The sequence below is a fragment of the Coloeus monedula genome (assembly GCF_965178545.1).
Source record: "Coloeus monedula genome assembly, chromosome: 7".
Lineage (NCBI taxonomy): Eukaryota > Metazoa > Chordata > Aves > Passeriformes > Corvidae > Coloeus > Coloeus monedula.
Window position 1 is genome coordinate 24,253,794 of NC_138787.1, and position 15,190 is coordinate 24,268,983.

Below are 15,190 nucleotides of genomic sequence, written 5' to 3' on the forward strand. Positions count from 1 at the left end.
AGTGGCTGGGGACAGTAACCTCTTAACTTGGCTTTGCACAGCCAGGACAGGTTGTCCAACCTGCCCTTAAACAACTGATTCCCACTGTCTGGCCAGGATGCCAAGAAGGAAGGACATGAGTCACTTGTTTGCTTTGCACTGGGAAGATTTTATCAGATGACACTACAGACTCTGATAAGCTGCAGCCTTTTTTCTGTCTCCTGGACAAAACCCAGCTGCTCTCGCAATCATTTACAGACAACATGAATAGACTTTTTGTTTGATTCAAGATTCCATTAAATAAATAAATCAGCTATTAGATGTTCCAGTTTATATTAAGGTTTGTGTGTCTGCTGAAGTAACCCTTGAATTCAGCATGCTCACAGCCACATGAGAGGCTGGCAGTCCTGTGACTGGCAGGCTGAACCACAACCTCGGTAGCTGTAACATCAAGTCCCCAAAGTAGCTGGGGTACGTCCCAGGAAGCCCGAAATGGCGCTCTGGAACAAATCCCCCCCTTTTCTCCAGCAAAAGGGAATTTATTATGTTTCTCAAACTCTCCCATGAGTACCTGGGTCAGACCTGCACTGAATGAACAAACCTAACAAAACTCCCTGTTGTACCTGGCATCTTCTGGTGACTCTGCAACAATGTGGTAAACTCGGTCTTCTGTCACAATGTCCAAGGCATTCTCCTTTTCATGAATATCCACAATCTCTCTGGAACACAAGAAAGCACAAGAGCCAAAGCTAAAAACCTCTCACAGGCCTGAATTCCATCTGGTCGGTTCTTTCACATCATGCCCTTCACTACACAGAAGGGAAATCACTTGTTCAGATGGCTTGTAACTCTGACAGAAATACAAAATTCAGCCAATATACATCAAGATGTTTTAAAAGATTTGTACAGTTAAAAACCAAAGCTTAAGGCATTACATGGATTTTCAAGACACCAGCAGACTAAAAGGAAGAAGAGATAAAAGGGAGGTTGATACAGAGATCTGCTCACAAAGGCGGGTGTGCCATTCTTTTTAGCATTTTACAGGTCCACATAATGCTAATAGGTGACCAGTTTGTCCTTTCTTACAGCAGGAGCTGAGGAATTGACTATGGCAGCAGAAAGAGCATTCAGGACTCAGGAAAAGGCACAGTACATGCTGCCAAATTCAAATCCCGCTGTGAGCTTCATAATACCTCTGTGAAATGCCTGGAGAAGCCAGAAAACAGATGGAGTCTGGGTAGGAGAGAATGCATGGGGTATGTACTTAATTAGCCCCTCCTGGTCTGGCTCCATCCATGGCTTGGAAAGAGCTTCTGCTGGATTACGAAATGCAAGACTGGGAAAAGAACTATCAAGTAATTGCAGACTCCCTCCAGAGTAAAACTAGATGCTGTAATTGTCTTTTCCATTGTTTCTGATTCTCCAAGCACCATGGGAGATATGCAGGCCAATGAACAGCAGAACTGGACCCTTCACTACTGGTTTAGAGAGCGAATACTAGGGACCAAAGGGATTTATTTTTGCACTCACTTTGCCCTTCTGATATCAATAGTCCCCTTCAGCTTTTCCTCACTATCATTCTCAAAGTACATCAGCTTGGATTCTCGAAGCACAAACCAGCGGCGCTTCCAGTTGCGGCGTGAAAGCGTTGACATTCCTCCGCCTTTTTTGTAGAGCCAGCCTGACTTCAGGGCCTCCTGCTTGGTGCGGAACCACATGAAGGCCTCGTTCTTCAGGACACACCAGCGCCGCCGCCACGGGTTCATGAGACCTCCTGCAGAGTGAGGGAGCAAAATTTCAGCAGACGTGCAACAGGGGCCATGCTTCCACTCTGATCCTGCTCCTGGGCAGGAGCAGTTGCCACCTCAGCTCCTACATGAAACAAAGGAACTGAAGGAGACAAAGTTGTGCTTAACTTCAGACATAGAAAAAACAGAACAAAGCTAGTGAAACAAAAGCAAAATATAGAAATATATGCACTACTCAAGTATTTTTGTTCTGACTTCAGTTTTGTAGCTGAGAATGCATAATTTAAGCCCATACCAAGTAGGAACAATCAGGTCTCAGTGGCAAACATATCCCTGACACCCAGCTCCTATCTCTTTATTTGTTGTTTTAAATAAGAAGAAGAAAAGAGGAGAATAAACTGAGAACTAAGAGTAAATAAAGATGATGATTCTGGACAAACAGAAGAGGAAATCAGGTTTCCTGGATCACATCCATCCACAGTTTTGGCAAAATCCACTTACCCTTCATGTAGAGATAACTGTGAAAATAGGGCGGCCCTGAGCCATTGAAGATAGTGACTCGTCCATTACAAAACTCTTCATCTGTATCAATGTAAACATCCACTTCTTCTTCGCTGTCCAGAAACTAAAGAAAAAAGAAGAGATACAGGCTACTTGGGTTCTCCTGGTCACAGGAGGACTGGAGCAATTAACAGGGTTACAGAGGCCACATGATCAGAAGGTGCAAAACTATACATAGGCCCTTTGCTAAAAAAGCACTGTGGTAAAAGTAGAGGCTTGACAGCTTATCCATTAATGCCTAAAGCAAGAGCACGGAATTTTCATACCTGAAAGGAGAGCAGTGGACATGGCTAGAAAGTTCCAGTTCCCTGCAGTAACAAAACTTCCTGACTCAAGGCAGAGCCCACCTTGCAAAATCTAATTTGATGGCATTAAGAGAGAATTTTTCATTTTGGAGAAGTTTACTGATTTTTCTGGCAGAAAGGCCACAATGCCAGACAAGATTGAATAGTGATTTAACCCCAGCAAGGAAAATACTTTCTTTGGGTTGATTAGGAGAAAAAGCACAGTCCAGGATAACTGAACTCTAAAAATATCAATCTGAATTACTGAAATAATAGTACAGAATTTACTCATCTCTGTTCTCCAACTAGATAAAGGCCCTCAGCCGTAAGAAAGTACTTCATACACAAAATAATTTCCTTTACCTTAAATACAATTTCCTTTGATTTGCTTTATTAATTTAATACTAATGAAGGCAGTTCCTTAGATCTTTTCCTTCCTCAAACGCATGTTGCTTCTTTTCATTTTCCCTTCTCTCTTCTTTCTGTGACCCCTTCGTGCTCCTCTTTTGTCTCATCCCTGGTCCACTCATTCATTCTCTCCCTTGGCATTAGGTTTCAAAAACCAGGTAGCCTTGGAACAGCAGCTACTGATGGAATCTTGCCTCAGCTGTGGTTATCTCTTCCTGTGGCTCACACTATGACAAAGTATCAACTGGCTTTTTCATTAGTCTTACTCACTGAGGAGCGCAATAAAACCCTCCACTTCTCTTTGCATTTTAAGAGTGGTAGGAACCAGCCTAAGCTGCGACAGAATGATTCATCATTTGAATATTACCTGACTGATTTTCTGCCCACAGAGAAGGTACCTTTACTCAAGCAGATCAAATCATAACAAATTCTGATGGCTGGCAGCTGACATTAGGGAAACGCAAACAAGAAAATCATGCAACCTTTTAAGAAAAGTCACAATCTGTCATTGGAAAAGCATACTGAAGGAAGTAAATTGAATTCCTAAAAATAAAATAAAAATTCAATAGTTTTCTAAAAGATATTTTGTATTTCAAGTGTCTCTTCTCAGGATGTCATTTATTGGAAGTATTTTTGTGGCTGTCATTGGCTTCACACCTGAACACCTCACAATCTTATGTGGGCTTTGACATCATGTTCTGTAAGGGGGTTTATCATTGTGTTATTAAGCAGCTTGAGGGCACTCAGGCCTGAGGGCACTCAGGAAGTCCAGAGTCAGCGTGGGATCTAAGCTGAGATACTACAAGTGCAAGGCCAATAGCCCAGCTTTACCACCCCGTCATTGTCCCTGCAGCAGGATTAAAAATGGTTCAGTGATGTTGGCTGTGTGCACTGGGACCCAGCCTGATCAGCACAGTAATTTCTTCCAGCTTTAGAATAGCTTAACTTGTACACAGCAGCTGAAAATAAACCCTCGACTCTGAACAGAACAAGAGAAGTTTTAGTGATGGAGACCTATCAAAACCACAGCCTTTTCCATTTTTTCTTGTCACTGCACACTGGAACCTTAGGCCCCTTCTGTGAAATCTCTCTAAGGTAGACCATATACCTACAAAATACCAGTTGTCTGCTTTCCTTCCTCCTAAAGGGTGTTATATTAACACATGGCGATGGAAACCATCTAAAATTGGTACACATGTACTAGCTTGTGTGCCAGCAGACACCAGACAATCACAAGCCCTCTGGCCTTCAGCCTATGACTGTTCCCTTTTATTCAAGCTGATTATTGATGTAAGATAGAGTTATATATCAGTAACTATACCCAGAGTGAACAGGCAGACAGTAAGAAGGCAAAGATGTTATAAACATCAACAAAGCCACACTAATATCCAGAAAGGTGAAGGGAGGGAGTCTCACCGAGTCCAGGCTGCCACGATTGGAGTCCAGGCTGGTACCATGGGAGTGTCTCAGACCCTCTTCATCATTCAGAGGCTCAGCTGAGGCATTACCTGCATCTCCATAGCCATCAAACTCCTCATGGTCGTAGTCGGACTCCACATCTGCGGGGGAAGTGTAAATGGGCTCTCCTCCCTCTCCACTGTTACTCCTCTGTGTGTCGGAGACAGTGCTGTAAACGCTTTCTGCTGGGCCAGACAAGGCTCTCTGCTCCTTGGGGCTAGTGGTTCTTTCCACAGGCAGTCCTGGAGCAGGGACAGCCTCTCCCACTTCCCTCTGGAGATGCAAAAGGCTTGTGTTTGCAAGTTCCTTTGAGTAGTTACCGCTGTTTCTGGTGCCATGCTGATTCGAGACCACCAAACTGGAAGTTGGCCGTCCATCATCATCGGCATGAAAACCCTCATCGACTTCTTCTTCAGCCAGGGGTGCCACCAGGCTGTAGTCAATGTTGAGTGTCCCCTCACTAGAAAGTGAGTGCTCTAAGTTCTGCACACTTTCATCCAGATTGCCAAAATCCAGCAACTCCAAGAATTCCTGGGCAACCCTTGATGCCTCTTTTTCTAACCTCTGTATCTCTTCTTCTCGCTGCCGATTGATTTCATTCCTGGTGTCTTCAGAGATGACAGACATGTGATCCTCCTTCTGTTGCTGCAACTTTTCAATCTCCTTCTCCAGCCTTAAGATCTCCTCCATCTGACGTCTCTCTTCTTCTTGCAGGGGAATATCCACCTCCGCAGCGTCTACTGTTTCCACCTTAAAGAATTTGTAACAGTGTTAAAGCACTTTCTTCAACCTGTATGTGATCCTTGCCTGGACCTTTCACTCCTCCTGACTCCTGCTCTTCCCCTGCACTCACCATCTGCAGAAAGATGACTCCAAGCATCCTGCAATTATTCACAGTGTAAAAGCTAAAGGTAGAACTAGTGGACCTTCAGGTATGTCCTTTTTCCCAGAAATCTACCTCCTTTATGAATCATACAAAGAAGCTCACTGGGTTCTGTGAATTTTTAGAAGAGCCTCTCTATCTGTTGGTCACTGTACACTGCAATTTGGATAAAAGCAGCCCAAAAGTCCATTCTCTCTTTTTAAACTCGCACACATATAGGAGAAAGCAACTATATATGAATACATATATGCACAGACTGCTTAAGAGCTGAAGATTTCCCAGAAATTCATTAAGAGCTCTGGAAATTCCATTGTTTCCTGAAATGGGGATCTGACCATCAGAATCTGGGGCTGGAAGGGAGATGTGCAGGAAGCAGGACTGCATCCACTTAAACCACAGCCCAACAAAACTCCACCCAGAATTTCTTGGCATTCTTTAGGACCACTAGATGGCTGACAGCTGACTGCTGAAGACTCTGTCTTACTCTATTCTCCACACTGATTTCTCGCTGACGTGATAACCAGAAGATGGAAGATACTGGTTAACTTTCACTGACTTTTAACTGTAAGATAAAGCCACCCTCTCCTCCACAGAGGATGTTGAAAACATACATGAGAGGAAAGATGCACACATGAGAAAAAGCAAAAATAAATTCCAATAGGATTTCATGTACTTCCTGATAGGACTTATGACAATGCAGTCAATATATTGGCCTGTTTAAGCCTTAATCCTTGTTTTCTTTAGTTATCTTGTTCCTTGTTCTCTACCTGACTCTCACATGTTGATGAATGCACTTCTGCGCTCTAATCTGTCATCTCTCCTGAACAAAGATGGTCTGAAACTGGGGAACAAGTGGTATGGGAAGAAAACCAATGGCATACACAGCTATTTTCACACACCTCAGGGTAGGTGATCTGCTCTTTGGTATGTCAAGTACCAACAATTAGATCAGCTACAAGGGGTTTATTTTAGCCATGGCAGCAGTTGGCTGCACTCTTATTTTGGCTGTTAGAGGCAACAATCCAGCAGAACAGACTGCATCACAGTGTAGCACATCACAAGGTTATCTAACAAGCTCAAGCAGTAGAGATAAAAAGAGGATGCTGCGTGTTCAATAGGGAAAATTTCAAATAGAACCTATGCAAGCTCATACAAGAGCCTTGAGAAAAGCCCTACCTTGTTAACTCTGTGCACCTCTGCCAAAGCCAAACGCCTGCAGGTTTTGAGTGGACAAAGTTCATTTTCTAAACAGTGTTGCCACAATAACAGTATCAGTATCCAGACAAAGTGGAGGCAATGGAGGACTCTTCACAGACACTCACAAGAAAACATGTGAAAAGAGTAACTGTTAAACGTACCTGGGCCACCTGCAATAGTGCATTCAGTTGCTCCTTTTCTCTGTCAAAAAGAAAGACATGACAGTCAGAGACAGACCTAGCTCTCCTATGTGAAGTTTTCAGAATTACATGGACACATCATCCCTCCATGAATAAGGTTAAAATGAGGTACTTACTGTAAGACTGATTTAAAAGCTTTTGCAATTTAGTAAAAATCCAATTCTCTGTGGTTGGCATGACCTTTGTGGATGTAACAGATTTTCCCCATGCACTTAACTTTCAGATCAATTAGAAAATTGGATTAGTTGGAACACACCGGGAAGGACATTGGAACAGTGACAGAAAGACAAATCAGACTCACGATAAATGTAAACAGAATCTTCTTAAGTACTCTTAAGTCTGTGAACATTAAGGTTATACATGTGTAATTGACAGGTATCAGGAAACTGTGGTTTTTTTAAACAGAATTCTTGCAATACCAGCACTGGATTTGTGTTTTGTTTTGCTTTTACTGTATTAAAGCCCCAACTGGCATAATTTCTCAGGGGCATGCAAAACCCAGTTTATTAGTGGAGACTGTAAGAGTCAGAGTTTGTTCATAAATATGAGCAGAGGAGAAAAACTACCCCACGGTGTGGAATCTCCACCTACATCAAAAAGGCTGTACTCCAAAGAAAGCTGTCACTGTGGCCAATTTCTCCAGAGTGAGAATGCTACGAGCAACTGAACCAGCAGACAGACAAATGCCAGGGTCATGCTGAGGGAGCAGGAACAGGAATAGGATGCTGCTGGATGGAAGAAAGTTACCACTGCCAGTGGTAACTTTCAAATCCATAACTCAACCCCAGGGAGAACAGGAGGGCAATGATATTTATTTCCCAGGCCTTGCAGATTTTCCCAGCCAAATTCCAAACTGCAGCTGCAAGTCACAGAGTCCTTAAAGCTCTCACTCTTGTGCTCACTCTCTTAAAAAAATCCAGGAAATATTTGTAAAGGAAAGCTGACATAACTGAGATCCAGATGGTTCCAACTCTACTGAAAGATCCCTAGCAGTCATCAGGAGTTAAACAATTGCCTTAAACGATAAGAGGGCTCAAAAGCACAACCATTTTAAAACAAATTAGGAATACCACCTATAATCTACATACTAATTCCTGCAACTGTTCCTCACAGTTTCTAAACCTTTGGTATTTCTTGCTGCTTTCTAGTCATCATCAACTGATCTACACTCTTCCTGAAATGTGATACCCAAAACTAGGGACAGTACTCCAAATGAAGTCTTACAAGTGTCAACTGGTACAGAAGTATCAGCACATCTTACAGAAACAATCTGGTTGACAGAGAGTACTTGCTTTCTCCTCTCACACAGCATGACACTGGTGACATGCTCAACTTAACCTCCAGACCTTGCTCCTGCTGCTGAAGTACACATTCCTCCTCTGCTCCTTGATTATTCCTAACTAAATCTGCGTATGTCTGTTCCAAAACTTACCCTGTTTTTCAGATCCTTTCTTTTAACTTGCCAAAATTATCTGAACTGTAATCCCAGGCTATATGCCTACAGCCCCTCAGCAGATGGTTTTATCTGCAAATTTAATAAGGATATTCATATTTCCTCATCCAAATTCTTATGAAAACATTGCACAAGTACCATATCCAGCACATATCATGGAAGAATCCCATTCAAGAGTTCTCTTCTATTTAACAAAAAGCTACTATTGTTTATTAATTAAAATGCAGTAAAAACACAAATCCTAATCTTGCTTCAGGTACTTTTTTCCAAAGCAAATTTCTTTTAGCATCTTAGAATACTGTCACAACATATCAAAGCCCTTACCTACCTTTTACCGACCCAAAGTCAAGTTTCCTATCCTCCATGGCTTTTCCCTGTCCACAAGACATGCCATAAGCTACCACAGAAGGAAACAGGTAATTTTAATACTGTTTGCTCTTCAGAAATCCACACTGGCTTGATTTCTTTATTAAGCATTTACAACTGCTTGATTATTTGTTTCAGTATGTTCCTGAAATTGATGTTAGGCTGACTGGTCCACAGTTCCCTCATTTTCCCTTTTCCCATTATAAAAAGGGTCATTATTGTTTGGTATTCTCCATTTTTATGGAAACTCCATTACTATCCAAAAAGGAGAAGAAAAGATAATAGCTGTTTTAAACTTCTTTTGCTAGTTCTTGAAGGACCCAAACATTATTTTCACCGAGTCCCAATACCTTCTTTATAATTTGTAATTTGATTTATCTGAGCATCTTCTAAACTTTATTTCCATGACATGTTCTGAATTCTTGTACATCCTTCCTAATCATATTTAGTGTCCAACAGTTAAGCTTTCGGGGAAGATAAAAATAGCATCAAATACCTCAGTTTTCTCAACATTATTATTTTTCTTCCTGTTGAATGTTAGACCAAATTGTTCCATGTCTCCCCTTTGCTACCAGTGTATGCACAATAACTACGTGCCAACTTTTAGTTCATTACAGTTCAAATTGTACCTAGGTCCTTCTGATTTTGTCTCTACACTTGTGTTGGGGTTTTTTTGCTTGTTCTTAGTAGATTAGCTGATTTGCAATTTCTGTGGACTTCCACCTCATTTTTTAGGTCAAATGGATGTTCAGAAGTTAGCCAAGTTGGTCCACTAGTACCGTTCTGGCTACTCACTCAGATGCCATTTAACATTAATTAGAAAATGAAAATAAAATGAGTTTGCCTGATTCCTAGAAACACTGACACTTCTCTGCGATGATGCTGGGTTGAACACATCTCTCATGGTCTGGGAACTAAAGGGCAAAACCAATCTACAACCAACAAACTAGACAGGTCCTTCCTTTTATTACAGAATCAAATGCTGAGTTGGAAGGGACCCATCAGGATCATCGAGTCCAACTCCTGGCCCTGCGCAGGAGACCCCAAGAGTCACACCATGTGCCCAAAAGTATTGTCCAAATGCTTCCTGAGCTCTGTCAGGCTTGGTGCTGTGACCACTTCCTTGGGAAGTCTGTTCCAGTGCCAACAACCCTCTGGGTGAAAAACCTTCTCCTGATATCCAACCTAAACCTCTCCTGACTCAGCTTCCTGCCATTTCCTTGAGTCCTGTCACTGGGCATGAGTGAAGACATTAAAGCCTACTGCTCCTCTTGCCCTTGTGAGGATGTTGAAGACCCAGTCTCCTCTTCTCCAGGCTGAACAGATCAAGTGACCTCAGCCACTCCTCGTATGGCTTCCCCTTCAGACTCTTCACCATCCTCATTGCTCTCCTTTGGACACTCTCTAATAGCTTAATGTGTTTTTTATATTGTGGTGCCCAAAACTGCACACAGGACTCAAGGTGAGTGCTTCTAAGCTTAGAATTTTCTGATGCTTGCCACTCAGTCTGCTGAGATCCACCTTTGGGAAAGTATGTAACAAAAGCCTAGAAGAAACGTAACCAACTACTTCTGACAAGCGAAATATCACACAACTGCATGTTGAAATTTATATAATAATAAACCCAGCAGAGTCCAGTGGGCGCAGCGAGCGGCAGCGCTGACCCCACACACACCATCACTTCTCATTTGCCACTAGAACTGCTGGGTAAGCTCCTTCATTCCCACCAGGGTTTCCTGCCATTCTTCCCCTTTGTCTCCAGACCGCGCGGTTGCCTGCAAAGGCTGCCGTGGTCAGGGGGAAGGTCTGACACCATTTGCCCTTTGACTCCCTACACACCATCGCCCGTGGCGGGTGCCATCATGGAAAGGGGTATTTCCACCATTCTGGGTTTCTCTTTTTTCTCAGGGTGTTTGTGAGATTTAGAAGTTTTGTAGCTAGTGATTATTTACTGTTGTTTTTTGCCTGTTGCAGTTTCACTTGTTAGTAAACTTAATTTTATCACTTACAGCTACTTGTATTCATTCCTTATTGGTGGAAAGGGATTGGTTAAAACAAAGGGGGAAAACTCATTTGAGAATGCTGCACTTTAAATTGTCTTCAACCAAGACAGAGTGCAAGATACCATCTTGTACCTTTCCTTCACCTCTTCCTCTTCCTGTTTCCTCCTACGCTCCTCCTCTTCTTGCCATTGTCTTTCCTCTTCCTCTCTTCTGATCTGTTCTTCCTCCTCCTGCCTCCTTCTCTCCTCCGCTTCCTGCTTCCGCCGGAGTTCCTGCTGCAGCAGGTGCTGGTAGAGGCTGCGAGCCAGGCGGCCACGCCAGTGCTTCTGCAGGGTCACCGCAGAGGCCTTCAGGCGCAGCAGGCTCTTCTTCCAGAAGTATGCTCGGTAGTTCTTTTGGATTATAACAACACTGGATAGCACCTTCTGATACTTCTTCCTACAAACAGAACCAGACACTTAATGCGCCACGAAGTCATACGCGCTCTGCATTTCTCATGCCCTTGCATACTGACCACATCCACAGAAAAGTCCTTTTGGAAAAACAGACTTCAGAAGTGACATTTCTGTTCCTCTCCTGCCACTACCTCTAAATCATATTCACCTCACTGTCCTCCCTCCTAAATCTACCACTAGGTTGTTTCAATGAGCACCTACTTTGTAAAGACTCTCAGAGGATGAGGGAGAGATATGTGGTAGATGGAAAGGGAAGATCCTCTGGCCCAAAGTTTCTTTGCATTGCACATAAACACATTCACTGTGCAGTGAGCGTAATCGTTCAGTATGGATTTATTAGAATAGAAACATACAAATGGCGTTACTGTAGGAGAACAAATACTGCTCCATCTCTTAAGTGGTCAAAAGCAAATTACTCCGAGAAAAGCAAAAACAGCTTTGGTCACATAGATTTGGTCACATTCATTTTGTACTGTCTGGGAGAAAACACACTGATACTTACAATATTGATGGCTGAATCAAACATTGTAACAGGTTCACAGAAACAAATACTTCTATTGCACAACATTTTGCTTAAACAAGAATCATAGAATATCTTGAGTTGCAAGGGACCCATGAGGATCACCAGTGATATCAAAATCAACTATACAGGACTTTAAGAACATGATAGGGCCCCCAAACACAAGAATCATCATTCAGTATTTTTGTAGTCTAGTAAAGTTGTAGAAAAGTCAGGTTTTGCCTCTGCATTACAGACTACTTTTACCAAGGACATGAATAAAGTTTCTGGTAGAAGTTTGTCCATGATACACAAACTGGGCAAATAACAAGAGTTACCATTACACAGTAATCTGGATCTATTTGTAAGCTAGATTCAAGCAAACGTTAAACAATCCAAAAAAGCCAATCATAAGGTCTTGTATTGAAGAATCAAAGGCCAAACACACCTGATGTGGGACGATGCTAGGGAGCAGCAAGGCAAAAATAGATTTTTGGGCCCCAGATCATCACACAAAGGCAAACTCCCATCACAGTGCTATAGAAAAAATACTACTGGGATTCTTATACTTGTAAGCAGAAATACTGTTGCATAGAATACTGCTTTTATCCTGTGTCCTGTGTTAGCACCCCCATTTCAAGAACATTGTTAGAGTCTCGAGTGATTTCTGAGGAAGCAGGACTGGAATCAGAAATTCAGGCTTAAAGAACAAGAGCAATTGCTGCATGCAGGACCTTAAGAAATAGAAAAGGCTAAGGAAAGGCTTGATGCCAGTTCAAGTATCCACATTTCTATTTTTCCAACAGGGCCCATAAGATTTAACCAACCTGAAGCTGACATCTATTAAGGCTGAAAATAAACAGACATTTTTTTAAAGTAATTTAATATACTTAGACACCTTAATATCTTGCTGTAGGGAAACAACCACTGGTACTAGTCAAATCAAAACCTTCTTTAATCCAAACCAGAATGTGAAGAGAGAAATTCTATGGGGCTGTTACATAGGATCTTGGGCCAGCAGGCTACAGTAATCCTTGAGGTCTTACAGTGCTAGAAAGCACACTGGAAATAGCATGGTATTCTCACATATACTTCCCACAGACTTTCTGCAACACCCTGAGGAAAAGATACACCTTAAAATCCCTGTCCTGGCAATGAAATTCCCTTCAAACAGCAACAGGGACCTATGCTGACAGCTTGCCACCTCCCTGCATGCCAGATACATCAGCCCAGTCAAGAAAATCAGGAGAGGGATGGTAATAGCAGTAGTGTGCAGAGGTCACGCTCTTTTCCATAAGTATTAAGTCAAAGGGAGGAAGCACAGAGAAAAGAGGAAAGGCAAGAGGTGATAAGAAGTAGGAGGTTTTAGGTTAATTATTCCTGGGCTGCAGTACCCTCATCCCCACTCCTCCTGTCCGCCCTGTGTCCTGCACATGGGGTGTGAACAGCTGCACATGCACTCTCTGCCAATGCATAAGTGCATCAAAAAGGCTACTCTGACTTTTACAAAATGCATCTGCTAGAAACTCTCTCAAGTGCAACATGTGCCAAGCCCTGCCCAGCTACAGGCCAGCTCTGCCTGCTAATCTCCCAGGCTGAAGTGCCCCCTCACTCCTCATGACCACAGCCAAGCTTGCAGATGCCCTTCAGCTGGAATTGCTGCTCACAGGCCGCGAATTTCATTCCCCTTGTTCAAGCTTCCACTCACCCTTCTGCACTGGCCAAAGAAGTTCAACCTGCAGACCAAGTGAAGGGGTTGGGAGACACCCTGACCATGTATCACACCAGAGATGGCAGGCTGGCTGCAAGGCTCCAGTGCTATATTTGAAATTTAGTTAATTATTCTGTCAATGAGTCGTATGCCTCCAAGGACTAGAGAACACAGGGTTATGGAGCAATCTGCTACTGTCTTCTTCCTGTGAGCAATACAGTCCTGCAGAAACCAGGGACACAGCCAAATTCGTACATGAATCCTGCACTATGTGGTTTTTAGCTGGTGAAGCTGTTACCTGCATCTCAGAGCTCCACAGATTAGCTACATAGGAAAGGGGTCATTTCAATAGGCTTGATTTTCTTGTCTCACATTTTAGTGATCAGAGATGCTAGGCTGCATAGGCTGCAGGGAATGAGAGCAAAGAAAATCTGGTTCTCCAGGCTCACAGAACAAGTTCACAAAGGGGAAGGAACTAGTAAAATCCTTCCTTTGCCAGTCCACTTTGCATGAAACCAAATGAATTTAAATACACTTATACTTGCAAAACTAACAGAAATGATATCAAGCTTAAGGCAGCACATACTGGTATTCCTGCCCAACTCTGCACAGACCATTCAGCACTTGCCCAGATGAACTCCCTCCTGCTGGACTTTTTTCCATACAGGAGCAGTGCAACTGGAAACGTCACTGAAAGTTTTCCAGACCCCCTCTCCAGCTCTTCTTTACTCCCTGCTCTCCTCCCCTGTGAAGTCCAGTTACCTCCAGCTGCTTGTGAAGATTTACACTCTGGCTGCAGAAGCACAGCTTGTCCTTAAGGATGAGACGCATAACAGCAACATGTGGGATGGGGAATTCAGAAGAGTGGAGGCTGAAGGACCACAAGATTTCTAACTAAGTGGAACACTGCTGCCACACTGTCTCCATCACAGCCTGGTAGAGCAGTAGCTTCCTTACCAGGAACTCAGAAAATCAGTAATCCAGTATGCCTGCAATGATGTTTCCCAGAAAATCAATTTTCCTGTGCTAATCCCTACCCCTCTCTCCAAATGCTAGACACAAAATAAGAGAGAGCAGTGGCCCTGACACAAAGAACTTGGAATCTCATGTACAAACAATAGAGCGAGCTCATTTGTCTTCCTAGAGGGAAATAAATAAATTAGAAGCCCCAGAGACCAAATGGGTATTTTGCTGATATTCTACACTGGCAAGGCAGGGTACAACCCTTGCACACATTTCCCAATGCAAAATGAGGTACCTGGTGTAACTGGAGCTCTAAGAAGAGTGCCTGCTGAAACAGCTCTGCTGGCCAGGGATTTCACCTCCTCACAGCCCTGACTGACAGGTGTCTGGAGCAAAGACCAGCCAGGAAAGAGCATCTTACTGGGATTAAGTGTGCATACCACAGCCATTAAGGAGTCAGCTGTTGCACTGACTTCGAGGGGCAGAGGAGGGGCTGTTTGTCTGCAGTTGGTTCTCCCAAACCTTCTCTGGTCAGGTGCAAAAGGGAGAGGCAAGAGGAGATTACTGTTGCGGAGTTGGCCAAATACCAATTCTGAAGACTTAATTAAAAGGAGAGGGAGGTCACGAGGCAAACAGGCAGGGTGAGGAAAAAGGGTAAGCAAAGGCAGAACTGCAAGTGAGGAAGAAGCGATTGGCAGGGGGAGCAGAAAACAGAGTTGACAGGCACAAGGAAAAGGAGGGGACCCAAAGCGTAGGTGGGGCCCAGCCAGGAGAGCCCTGAAGGCAAGGAAAAGGTGTCATCAGAGGCAAGCAGTGGGTACAGAAGTTCCCGGGAAGCCTGCTGAGCAGCGTTGAAGGAAGGGTGCAAACGTGCACATAACTGAAAAAGAGGTGCCAAAGGTGCAGGAAGGTCTCAGCAGAGCTGATGCTGGCAGGGAGGGCAGATTTTGCAACTCTCCCTTAGAATTCCAGAGGGGAAGACGGGACGGATGCTAGGGGACTAGAGAGCAAAGCAGGGGGTC

General features: G+C 43.4%; 1 protein-coding gene across 1 annotated transcript in view; it reads right to left on the reverse strand.

The window, feature by feature from the left end:
- Nucleotides 1-15,190, reverse strand: part of LOC309575262 (unconventional myosin-X-like) — a gene marked incomplete at its 5' end in the record, with an annotated part of 87,961 nt that overhangs the window by 16,452 nt on the left and 56,319 nt on the right. Inside the window, 6 exons of the mRNA XM_082285593.1 lie at nucleotides 603-698; nucleotides 1,510-1,753; nucleotides 2,229-2,352; nucleotides 4,397-5,188; nucleotides 6,680-6,719; nucleotides 10,673-10,978. Coding sequence (XP_082141719.1) covers nucleotides 603-698; nucleotides 1,510-1,753; nucleotides 2,229-2,352; nucleotides 4,397-5,188; nucleotides 6,680-6,719; nucleotides 10,673-10,978 — 1,602 coding nt within the window. The remainder of the gene's footprint in view (nucleotides 1-602; nucleotides 699-1,509; nucleotides 1,754-2,228; nucleotides 2,353-4,396; nucleotides 5,189-6,679; nucleotides 6,720-10,672; nucleotides 10,979-15,190) is intronic.